The sequence below is a fragment of the Rhincodon typus genome, chromosome 26 (assembly GCF_021869965.1).
Source record: "Rhincodon typus isolate 14 chromosome 26, sRhiTyp1.1, whole genome shotgun sequence".
Classification (NCBI taxonomy): domain Eukaryota; kingdom Metazoa; phylum Chordata; class Chondrichthyes; order Orectolobiformes; family Rhincodontidae; genus Rhincodon; species Rhincodon typus.
Genome location: NC_063357.1, coordinates 15498709 through 15511676, shown reverse-complemented (window position 1 = coordinate 15511676; position 12968 = coordinate 15498709). Strand labels below are relative to the sequence as shown.

General features: G+C 43.1%; 1 protein-coding gene across 1 annotated transcript in view; it reads left to right on the top strand.

Annotated features, from left to right (window-relative positions):
* The first annotated feature begins 12106 nt into the window (after nt 1-12106).
* LOC109933636 (protein ABHD15-like) overlaps nt 12107-12968 on the top strand; it is a 9277-nt gene continuing 8415 nt past the window's right edge. The window contains exon 1 of the mRNA XM_020532657.2: nt 12107-12882. Coding sequence (XP_020388246.1) covers nt 12107-12882 — 776 coding nt within the window. The remainder of the gene's footprint in view (nt 12883-12968) is intronic.

Sequence of the window (12968 nt, the reverse complement as noted above, 5' to 3'; positions counted from 1 at the left end):
AAGAGTTGTTGTTCTATTGTAAGCAATCAGGCAGATTGGACTCGACCTTGGAAGCTGAATATTTCACAAAATCAGCTCTTTTGACTTACTAGAGGTGTTACTATGTAAGGAATTGAAGAACATGCCACCTTCGCTTGAAATGTGATTGCCCCATTACCAAAAGAGTAATGTAACACAAAACTTTGTTTGACCTTTGAAAGGATTATTATAGAACTTTAACTAGCATTTATACAGATTTATTGCAGTCAAATTCTGATTAACACATTGCCAAGAGGTAGTAAGCTTAGGCTATAACATGCTGGCAATAGAGTTAAAGGTGATTCAGAGTAACTCAAGGCTTAGAATCTGGAATGTGTTGGCCAAAATTCGACCTTGTATTTGTAGAATGTTTAGAGGTGTATAAAGTAACCCTCTCATAACTTCATAAAGAAACTACCTTTTTAACCCAATTCATTCCTGTGTGAGACCCTAGGACCCAGTCATTACCTGCGAGAGAAGAGTAGTTGAATTTTATCCAGCCCTTTTTAATGTTGATCTGTTATCAACTCAAACAAGTGACGGGTTTGACCTTCTTCTCGGAGCTTTCTTTTTGGATCAACATATGTTTGTACTTCAACCAGACAATTATCCGGGAGCTTGCATGGATGAATAACCTATTGTGTTTGAAACCTTGACTGTGAATCTCACGTCCATATTCTCAACTTGGGTCTACAGCCATATATGGACTTATTAAGGTTGAACATTTAAATGCTAATTGCAACAAATGTATATAAAGCAGATACAACACAGTGTGGAGCTGGAGGAACACAGCAGGCCAGGCGGCATCAAAGGAGCAGGAAAGTTGACGTTTCAGGTCGGGACTCTTCTTCAGAAACGGGGAGGGGGAAGGGAGCCCTGAAGTAAAGAGAGAGAGAGGAGGGGTGGGGCTGGGGAAGGTAGTGGGGGATGGTGATAGGTGAGTGCAGGGATAGGGATAGGGATTGGTCAGTGAGGTGGGAGGAATGGATAAGTGGGAGAGAAGATGGACAGGTTGTGTGAGGTCAAGGAGGCAGGGATGAGAGGGAGGGTTGGACATGGGATGAGGCCGGGGGTGAGGTGATTTTGAAACTGGTAAAATCCATGTTTAGGCCGTCGGGCTGTAGGCTCCTGAGGCGGAATATGAGGTGCTACTCCTCCAGTTTGCGAGTGGTGTCACTGTGACACTGGAGGACGCCCAGGATGGACATGTCACCCAGGGAGTGGGAGGGGGTGTTAAAATGGTTCGCAACCAGAAGGTGTTGTCATTTGTCGTGAACAGAGCACAGATGCTCCGAGCCTCCACTTGGTCTCACCGATGTAAAGGAGGCCACATCGGGAGCAGCAGATGAAATAGACCACATTGACAGATGTGCAGATGAACCCCCGTTTAATGTGAAAGGTTTGTTTTGTGCCTTGAATGGAGGTGAGGGGAGAGTTGTAGGGGAAGGTGTAGCACTTCCTGCAGTTGCAGGGAAAGATGCTGGGTGTGGTGGGGCTAGTGGGGAGTGTGGAGTGGACGAGGGAATCACTGAGAGCACGGTCCCTATGAAAGGCAGATAGGGGTGGGCATGGAAATATATCTTTGGTTGTGGGGTCGGATTGTAGGCGGTGGAAGTGGCGAAGAATGATACGTTGGATGCGGAGGTTGGTGGGGTGATATGTGAGGACTCGGGGGATTCTGTCTTTATTTTTGTTGGGGGAAGGGGATGTGAGGGCAGAGGGGCGGGAAACGCAAGAGATGCGGCTGAGGGCATTTTCGATCACTGGAGGGGGGAAAGTTGCAGTCCTTGAAGTAGGAGGACATCTGCGATGTGCGGGAGTGGAACGTTCCATCTTGGGAGCAGACGCAGCGGAGGCGGAGGAATTGGGAGTAGGGGATCGCATTCTTGCAGGAAGATGGGTAAGAGGAGGTGTAGTGTAGATAGCTGTGGAAGTCGGTGGGATTGAAATAGATGTCTGTTTCGAGGCAGTCACCAGAGATGGAGACAGAGAGGTCCAGGAAGGAGAGGAAGGTATCAGAGATGGTCCAGGTGAATTAAAGGTTGGGGTAAAAGGTGTTAGTAAAGTTGATGAACTATTCAAGCTCCTCGTGTGAGCACGAGGTGGCGCCGATACAGTCATCGATGTAGCAGAGAAAGAGGTGGAGGATAATGCCGTTGTAGCAGCAGAAGAGGGGCTTTTCCGTGTATCCTACGAAGAGGCAGGCATAGCTGGTGCCCATGGCCACCCCCTTAGTCTGTAGGAAGTGAGAGGAGTTAAAGGAGAAGTTGTTAAGGGTGAGGATGAGTTCTGTGAAGCGGATGAGGGTGTCGGTGGAGGGGGAGTGGTTGGACCTGTGGAAAAGGAAGAACCAGATGGCTTTTAGGCCATCTACTTGGGGGATGCAAGTGTACAGGAATTGGATATCCATAGTGAAGATGAGGTGTTGGGGGCCAGGGAATTAGAAGTCTTAGAGGAGGTGGAGGGCATGGGTGGAATCCTACAGCTCAATGGCCTAAATGTGGATTTTACCAGTTTCAAAATCTCCCCATCCCCGACCTCATCCCATGACTAACCCTCCCTCTCATCCCCACCTCCTTGACCTCACACAACCTGTTCTCCCACCTACCCGCCCCTCCCATCCCACTGACCAATCCCTACCACTCAACTATCACCATCCCACTTACCTTCTCCAGCCCCACCCCTCCTCTCTCTACTTATTTCTGAGCTCCCGTCCCCCTCCCCATTTTTGAAGAAGGGTCCCAAACCAAAACATCAACTTTACTGCTCCTCTGATGCTGCCTGGCCTGCTGTGTTCCTCCAGCTCCACACTGTGTTATTTCTGACTCCAGTATTGGCAGTTCTTAACTATCTCTGTATGTAAAGCAGATTATTCCTCAAACAAAGCAGGAAGCTAAAGGCTGCAAACGTGAAACTAAATTCTGTACAGAAGACATAGTGTAACTGTGTGCCAACATGTGAATCCCTCTGATTCATTTGTATGCCTCAGTAAACCATTTCAGAGTTACATGCAGAATGAGTGAAGCTATATTTGCAAGTCCAAATGACTTTACCCAGCCAGCAAAGACAGCCAGTGGTTGAAAATAGCTGGCATGAGAAATAACACTTGAAATATTAAAAAAAGTAAGAGATAGTAATGTATTGCAAGTACAACATTAAATCATAAAGACAGAACATCCAAAAGGGTAAAATTCAAAAGGGCAATACAATGTTTGAATTAAACTACTTTTTGCAATTTATCATAATATAAAGTTACACTTGCACTTCTATTTCACAGAACAGATCTCCAGATCAGCTTAAAGCTGAGAAACTAGATCTGTAACGTAGTGACACGGGAGTCTTTCACATTACAGTCCCCCAAAGCACAAGAGAACTTATCTTGTGGAAATAAAGATTTAATGATACAAATTGTTGACCCTTGTAAACATCTCCTTTTAATGATTCAACCATCAGAGCAACAAGATTTAAATATACTTCCAGTTTGCGAATGCATTACCATTTTAAAGCAAGCATTCAGCAATTCTGGATTTAATCCATTTCTTTACACACATTTTTGTTTGCACAAACTAAGATGATCATAACACCTGCCATTACCACATTTTGACAATGCACTGGTTAAAGTGTTGACACAGATGAGGAACCTCCCTTTAAGATATCAATTACTGTCCCCATTATTTATCTTAACAAAGGGTAATTACTCCCTCAGTGTTATGGCATGGTCAATATTCAGTCTTAAAGAAGGATACAAAAATATGAATTAAACACAAATATCTCTGATTGAAAATTTCAACTGATTTATTTGCAAACTAAGGCTGCAAAAAACCTTTTAAAGAAGTTTAATTTATTACTTCCGACTATAACTGAGCCCTCCCATCTCAATGTCATTGCATTAATATCAAGGATTAGTGAACTATTTGTGGACTTCTGTTTAGTTTGAAATCACAGAATGGAAGCAGGCCTTTCATTCCATTGAGCCCACATCAACCTTCCAAAGAGCATTCCATTCAGATCCATCCCATCCTAACCTTATTCCCTATAATCCTGCATTCCCATGACTAATCCGCCTAAACTACACATCCCTGACTACTATCAGCAATTTAGCACAGCTAATCCATCTAGTCTGCACATCTTTGGACCATGGGAGGAAACTGCAGCATCCAGAGGAAACCCACGCAGACACAGGGAGAACACACAAACTCCACACAGACAGTCACCCGAGGGTGGAATTCAACCTGGGTCCCTGGTGCTGTGAGGCAGCAGTGCTAACCACTGAGCCACCTTGGAAAAGTTATTTTGTTTTCTAATCCTTATTCCTGCAATGATTTTTCAAAAGTTTATTGTGCATGGTTTACCAATTTGACAATACATAATCTCTGAAATAGCTTTTTTTAATAATAGGTTTTATATTAATACTGTATCCATATGATAAAAAAAATTATATAATGCATAGTTATATTATGTTCATTGAAACTTTTAAAATACTGAAATGGCACAAATTAATCAATTCTCAGGTGAAATATTTCATAAAGAATTCATTGATTTGCTTGGTGTTTTTGTGAACCATTATAAAAGTATGATGATTAATCTTGTCTGGAAGTGCTAAATTATTGTTAAATTATTTGGTTAAACAGTTCTGATTGTTCAATAGTGTGGTTAAGCAAACCATGATAAAGTCAAAAGTCATTAAGCATTTAAAAAAATTAAACATGATCTGTCTGAGATCTTTTTCTGAAATAGCCATTACATAGTATTGTAGCTTATGTGTTATGTATACGTTTAAGAAACATGTCATTGTGTTGAGAAGTGAACTAATGGTCTAATTATATGCATCAATGCCCTGGAAAAACAACTATGGTTACAAGCCCTGTAAAATTATGTATAATTTTTTGTACTAGGAATGCTTTTGAAATATTATACAGAATCATGACCAAAAGAATATTTTGAAAGAGCCAATAATATTCACAAGAAAATACATAATAGAAAATATCAGTTATCAGTGAGACAAGGAATTATTATGTATGAACATAAGAAATAGGTGCAGGAGTAAAATACCACGTGTATTGAAGCTGCTCTGCAACTTAACAAGACTGATCTTTGGCTTCAACTTCATCTTTCTGTTTGCTTAGCTGCATAGCTCAGCCTTAAATATATTCAACAATGGGACAACCACAAAGGTGCAGCATCTGAAGGCTCACAATCCTTTGTGTGAAAAAAAATTCCCATCGCAGTCCTGACTAATCATTCCCTTATCCTGAGACGGTGTTCTAGATTCCCAACCAGGAAAAAACGCCCTCTCAGTGACTACCTATCGAGCCCTATCAGAATCTTCTATCTTTCAATGAGATCACGTCTTACTCTTTTAAACCCTAGAGAATAGAGTTACAATTTACTCAACCTCTCATCATTGACCCCTCGGATGAGAAGATTGTCCTATCAAGGAAACAAGCACTAGATTGCAGGTATATTCTTCTTGAAGCACAGAAATCCAAACTGCATACAGTATTCCAGGTATGGTTTGGCCAAAACCAAGACTCTTTTTGCTCTTGTACTCCAAACCCCTTGCAATCAAGCCCAAAATTTCTACATGTCTTCCTAAATATGTCTCCCTGCATGTTGCTGTAAGGCATCTCATGATGCACAGTAATAGATAACAAGGTGTGGAGCTGGAGGAAAACAGCAGGCCAGGCAGCATCAGAGGAGCAGAAAAGCTGACCTTTCGGGTCTGGAGCAGGAAAGCTGACCTTTCGGGTCTGGACCCTTCTTCAGACCCTCCAGCTCCACACCTTGTTATCTCAGACTCCAGCATCGGCAGTTCCTACTATCTCCTCATGATACACAGTGTTGTTTTTTCCTGCACCCTTCAGTTTGAAGTGTGTGTGTGTGTGTGTGCGCGCGCGTGTGTGTGTGCGCTTTCTTAGGCATTTGCTGTGTTTAGACACATGCTGTATAGCCAAAAGCTGCTAGATTTTCCTACATAACTGTAGGATTATTCAGCTATTTAATGTCCATGAAACATTGAGGTATGTCTGACAAACTTGATAAACTGCTTTTTAAAAGCAAGTCTTCCTTTCTTTCATGTATTATATTAATTAGGAAGCACTGTATAAAAAGAATGTTATTTAAAGATATTCTGACTCATCATGTGAGAACTGTCACTTACGTCGATCAACAAATCTCCTAAAACTCATTTGCATTCATAACTAATTGGAGTTGGGCAATGGATGACCTTTTTTCCTCTGATCTATTCTGCACTAGCCTCACCAGTTTATATGGTCATTAACAATACAATCTAATGCTCTTTATTCCAGTGTAATTAATTTAACAACTACCTCTTTGACACTTAAGACTTAGGATTCACAAATTTGATATGATGTCATCAATGTTATTCCATTGCACTTGTATGTAATTTAACAAAAAGACCAACATTTATTTATAATGAAACAGTTTATCTGTGCAGAGAAACCGAAAGCTTTAGTGTTTCTTATATCGTCATTCTGACACTCTTCTGTTTTAAAACACCCTTACATTGTGTTATGTAGAGAAAATATATGAGAAATGTAACTTCAGTGTGGTGTCAAATTTGGTTTGGTTCAATGATACCCTTTACAAATTCTACATAAGGTTGTTTAAAAATCCAAGATAATAGTAGCTCTTCCCAAACTCAAAAGTATTTTAAATTAACCATGAATATTTTCACACAACTATTAGCATACAGGGTAACCTCAACTCTAAAAAAGTGTTGTTCATTGACAACTCCAGAACTAATCAGTAAATTAATAACACAGAAAGACGAAGAAATCAGATGGATTTACACAACCAGCTCTCTCCCATCCATGGCTTCATTTTCCTCCCCTACCCCTATATGTGTAGGGACTGTAGTTTGAAAACATACAGTATAAAGAATGGTAATAGAATTACAAAATATGAAGAGGCCATTTAGTCCATCATGCCTGTGTTCAGAAAAAGATCAATCTAATTATAATAGTCCAGTGTGGAGCTGGAGGAAGACAGCAGGCCAGGGAGCATCAGAGGAGCAAGAAAGCTGATGTTTCGGATCCCGACCCGAAACGTCAGCTTTTCTGCTCCTCTGATGCTGCCTGACCTGCTGTGTTCCTCCAGCTCCACACTGTGTTATCTCAGACCCCAGCATCAGCGGTTCTTACTATCTTTAATTATAACAGTCCCACTCACCTACTCTCTCCCTGTAAATTTGCTAATTCCTGTTTCAAGTTGTAGCCAATTCTCTATTTAAATTGAATCTGACTTGATTGACTCGAACAAGAGGTTAACAGAGAAGACACTGGTCTCCCTTCAGAGAACAGATGGTTGACGTCCAGTCGAGATGATTGCCCTCAAATGGATAAAGTAGGTCAAACAAATCCAGAGTCCTCTGAATGACAAAGGGAGGTAGAAATTAACATCAGAAAGAAAAAGTACATTATCGCAGGCATAAGGTAGAAAGTACAATTAAGAACCGAGAGGAATACCAAACGTTTAGATGGGAGAGAGAAGGCAAATAGGAGAAGCAAAGAGGAATTATGTGGAAAGACTAGCAGCTAACATAAAGGAGAATCCCAAAGTCTTCTAAACCCGTATGAGCAGCAAAATAGTAGTTAAAAGAGTAGGTCTGATTAAAGAACAATGGGATTTACACATGGAGGCAGGGGCATGGCTCAAGTGTTAAATGAATACTTTGCATCTATCGTTACGAAAGGAGGATGCTGCTTAGATCTTGGTGACAGAAAAGGAAACACTGTTACTACAAGGGTTCAAAATTAATAAGGAAGAAGTCTTGAAGAGACTGTAGGTACTTAAAATATACCACCTGGACCGAATGGGATGCATCCAAAGATTTTGAAGGAAGTGAAGTCAGAAATTGTGGCTCACTGGCCATAATCTTTCAGTCTTCCCTGATACTGGGGAGCTGCTGGAAGACTCCAGAATTGCAAACATTCCAGCTTTGTTCAAGGAAGGTTGTAAGGATTAGCCCAGCAATTACAGACCAATCAGTTTATCTTCAGTAGTACGGAAGCTTCTGGAAGCAATTATTTAGAATAGAATTAGTACTCATATGGAAAAAGGTGGGTTAATTAGGAAGAAGTCAGTGGGGATTTCCAAAGGAGAAATTTGCTGGAGGTTTTTGAAGGTAAAAGATAAGCTTGAGGAGTGTATTGCAGGTGATACAACATGCATGGATTTCCAGAAAGTGTCCGATACAGTGCCACAAAATAGACTTATCGTGAAAGTGAAGGTCATGGCAAAAAAGGGGAAGTAGCAACATGGATACAAAATTGCCAAAATGATAGGAAAGCGAGACAGTAATGGTCACCGGATGTTGTTTGGGCTGAAGGCGGTTTGCCGTGGAGGTCCCCAGGGTTGATATTGAGATCCTTGTTTTACCTGATATATATTAATGATCTGGATCTTGGTATGCAGTGACTAATTTCAAAGTTTGTAGATGACACATAACTTGGAAGAACTGTAAACTGTGAGGAGGACAGAGTGGAACTCCAAAAGGACATTGACAAGTTGGTGGAGAGGGCAAATAAGGTGGCATTTTGGTAGCAAGAACTTTGAAAGACAATATAAAATAAGGGTTACAATTCTAAAAGGGGTACAGGAGCAAAGGGACTTGGGTGTGTAAGTACACAGATCATTGATGGTGGCAGTACAGGTGGAGAGAGCAGTTAATAAAGGATACAGTGTTTTTGGCTTTATTAATAGGAGCATAGGTACAAGAGCAGGGAGGTGATGGTGAACTTGTACAAGACCCTTGTTGGACCTCAGCTGGAGTATTGTATACAGTTGTGGGTGCCAGATTTAAGCAATGAATGCATTGCAGAGAGTCCAGAAGCAATTTGCAAGAACGGTGGCAGGAATGAGAAACTCAGTTATGAGAATAGATTGGAGAAGTTGGGACTGTTCTCCTTGGAGAGAAGAAGGCTGAGAGATTTGACAGAGGTTTTCAAAATCAAGAGCGGGCTGGACAGGTAGTGGCTGTTTCGGCTCAAAAAATGAACAAGAGCTAGGGGGCACAGATTTAAAGCGATGTCCGAAAGAAGCAAGGATGATGTGAGAAAAATATTTTCACACAATGAGTAGTTAGGGTATGGTCTGTACTGCCTGGAAGGGGAGTGGAGGCAGATTTAATTGAACCAATCGAGAGGCAGGTGGAGAGAATTATTTCAAAAAGCATATGGAATTCTGGATATGCTTGTGCCCGGGTGTCCTCAGAGAGGGAGAACACAGCATCCATTAATGCTTTCCATGCCCTTGGAGACAAGTGAACACCGCGAGGCATACACTGCTTTATTTAACTCCCCCAATCCATTTTAATTTTGTCTCTTCCCGCTTTCCCCAACCCCCACCCTGCCTTTGATGGTTTGCATTGCCCATAATGGGCGTTTCTTGTAAAAACTGAATTGGCTACACTGGGTATTTTTTTTTTTTTACTGATGATGGTTATTAGTTTTTAAAAAAATGAGATCCTGAGTTCAAAGGCAAGGAAGTTATGATGAATCTTTATCCAACACTGGTTCAATTAAACAGTGTCCAATCTGGGCACCTCAATTTAGGCAAGATAGGAAGGCTTTAAAGATGGTGGAGGAAGAATTTTCACAGATCTTTCCAAGGATGAGGGATTGCAGTTATGTGAATTGACTTTAGACATAGAGGTATTTAGAATCAGGAGAACTTTCGGCAGAGAGGGTAGAGAGAAAATGTTCCCACTGGTGGAAGGGTCCAGAACCACAGAACCTCAAATTAAGATGATCGGCAAAAGAACCAAGGTGACACAAAGAAAAGTGATTTTGTGTAGGGAGTGGCTACAATCTGGAATATGCTGTCTGAGAGTGTAATGGAAGCAGAATCAAAATAAAAAACAAAAAGTGCTGGAGAAGCTTAGCTGGTCTGGAAGCACCTGTGACACTGAAGCAGGAGAGAAAGTAAGTTACAATGAGAAAATAATAAATTTACAAATGGATAGGTTAGGGGAATGGGCCAAAATTCAGCTGATGGAGTTTAACGTGGATAAGCGTGAAGTTATCCAGTTTGGCTAGAAGGAAAAAAGGCAACTTATGACAGGGATACTTCAAAGTGCGTTGGTGCAGAGGGATCTGGGTGTTCTCATGCATGAGTTGCAGAAACCTAATGTGCAGGTAATAAAGATGGCAGATGAAATTTTGCCATTTATTGCTAAAGGAATGGAGCATAAAAGTAGAGAGGTGTGGCTGCAACTCTTCAAGGCATTGGTGAGACTACAATTGGAGTACTGTATGCAGCTTTGGTCCCCTTACTTGTGGAAGGATGTAGGTGCATTGTGGATAGTCACTAAATGAATTCCAGAGATGAAAGGTTGTCTTATGAGGTGAGATTGAGCAGTTTAGGCCTATACACTCTAGAGTTTGGAAGGAAGACAGGAGATCTAATTGAGGTCTATAAAATACTAATGGGGATTGATAAAATTGATGTAGAGCAGATGTTTCCCCTGTGAGCAATCTGGAATGAGAACTCATAGTATTAGGATAAAGGGTGGCAGATTTGAGAAAGATGAGGAGGAATTACTTCTCTCAAAGGGTTGTAAATCTGTATAATTTATTACCCCAAAGTGCAGTGGACACTGCGACACTGATCAAATTTAAGGAGGATATAGAGAGATATTTAATTAGTAATGCATTGACGGATAATGGGGAATGGGCAGGAAAGTGGAGTTGAGGCAGAGATGAGATCAGCCATGGTTGTATGAAATGGTGGAGCAGGCTCAAGCAACTCAATGGTCTACACCTCCTCCTGGTCCTTTAACAAAAATAACATCGAGGTGAAACCTTGCTTTCATAAGAGCACTGACCAATTATAAGATGAGGGAGAAATAAATGCAGGGCCACCATAAAGGGTGAGGGCAGAGGTCACATGACACCAGGTTATAGTCCAACAGGTTTATTTGAAATCATGAGCTTTTGGAGTGCTGCTCCTTTGTCAGGTGCAATGCTCTGAAAGCTTGTGATTTCAAATAAACCTGTTGGACTATAACCTGGTGTCGTGTGACCTCTGACTTTGTCCACTCTAATCCAACACCGGCACCTCCACATTATAAAGAATGAGGAAATGATACTGGCCAGATTGTTCTTGCACAGAGCTGGCATGGACTGGATAGGCCAAATGATCTGGTTCTATGGTGTAGCCATTCTGTGATTCTATTCTAAAACCAATATCACCAGCAATCAAATTAAATATACATTCATCTTGTCACTTACGTTTGGGATCTTACTGTGTACAATTGAGCACCTCCTTTCGCTCCGGAATATTTGACTGAACTTCCGACGTGGTTGCCTCTTTGAGGTCTCTTGGCAAATTCCAAGAGGGCGCTACACAAACGGCAGTTCTTTCGATTCTTCAAGTGAAGATTTTTTTTAAAAAAAGAGATTCCTACAGACAGATGATGCTTCTGAAAGTGAAAGTTTTTTTTTGGGGGGGCGGGGTGGTGGCCAAGGGAGACGGGAGAGGGGATAAACTTTCGGAAGTGAAATTCCCACCGATTGAGATGATCGCGGGAAGAGGTCAAAAAGCCGAGAGGTGAGCCTACGTCCTCTCGGTGATTTACAACCACTCTCCCCCTCCCATCAAGGCAGGTCTCCAAAGCAAAACAGCGACACGCACTTTATACTCTAAATCCTAAAGACGTATCGCTGCTCTCCGCCCCACAACTATTTTGGATGAACTTGTGCAGAGAAAGGAATAAAGAGGAGGTGGGATTTCAGACATGGAATTAACGGTTGCAGTGTTCGCGAGTAGCTCTGCAAATGTGAACGCTGCAGCTCATTGCCGGGGCTGAAGGGACAAGTCACTATCAAGTTATCCTCAAGAGGGGGAAAGAGGTGAAAGTTTGGACTGTGCACTCTTGGCGAATTCACTATTCGGAATTTACCCTCCAGGAGAGAAGTGAAAGTTTGGACTGTGTGCCGCAATCTTGGTGAATTCACTATTCCGAATTTACCCTCTAGGAAAGAGGTGTAAGTTTGGACTGTTGGCTGTTTCAGCTCGGACTGTTAGTGGTTTCAGCTCCTACCCCAGTTAGTTAAGGCAGTGGGAAATGTTGATCTGGGACATTGCTGTCTGGTTAGTGCTGTTCGCCCTGCTGCTTGGACTATACTTCACTGTTACTTCAGCAACTTGGGAGGCAGACGGGGAAGACAGCGTCCCGAAGCTGATCTGCAAACCTTCAGCTCTGTCCAGCTACCTGACGCGGAACTGTAAGAGCTTCTGGCTGTGCCCCCGGGCGGGCTGGCCTCACTTACAGACCCTGTACAGCAGCTTGTGGCCGGGACCCGGGAGCCTGCACTTGGTTCGGGAGCACCTTCAGATGTCGGACGGGGGTGTGATTGGTCTGGACTGGGCTGTCAGCGGGGAGGAGGAGGTGGTGGGAGAAGGGGAGCGGAGGTACCGAGACTCCCCGCCGCCCATCCTGCTGCTCATCCCCAACAGCCTGGGCGCGGTGAGCGGCCACTGCCGCCGCCTGCTGCAGCTCGCCCTCCGCCGCGGATACCGGCCTCTCCTCTTCAACCGGCGGCTCCACAACAGCGTCCCGCTCACCAGCCGCCGCCTGCTGCCCTTTGGAGACCCCTCGGACCTGCGGGAGGCCGTCAGCTACATCCGCTACAAGCACCCGCTCGCCCCGCTGTTCGCCGCCAGCGAGAGCAGCGGCTCGGCCTTACTGCTGTCCTACCTGGGCGAGTGTGGTTCTTCCAGCTACATGACAGCGGCCGCCTGTATCTCTCCTATCCTCCGGTGTCAGCATTGGCTGGAGGATGGGCTGCATGGCCTCTACCACTGGTTCATGCTGTGCTACCAGAAAACCAGCCTGAGCAGGTAAAAAAAAAATCCCGCGCTGAGGGAGGGGTGGGGTAAGACACCCTAAATCCCGGCACTGGACTCTTGGGAGGTGGTTTGGAATC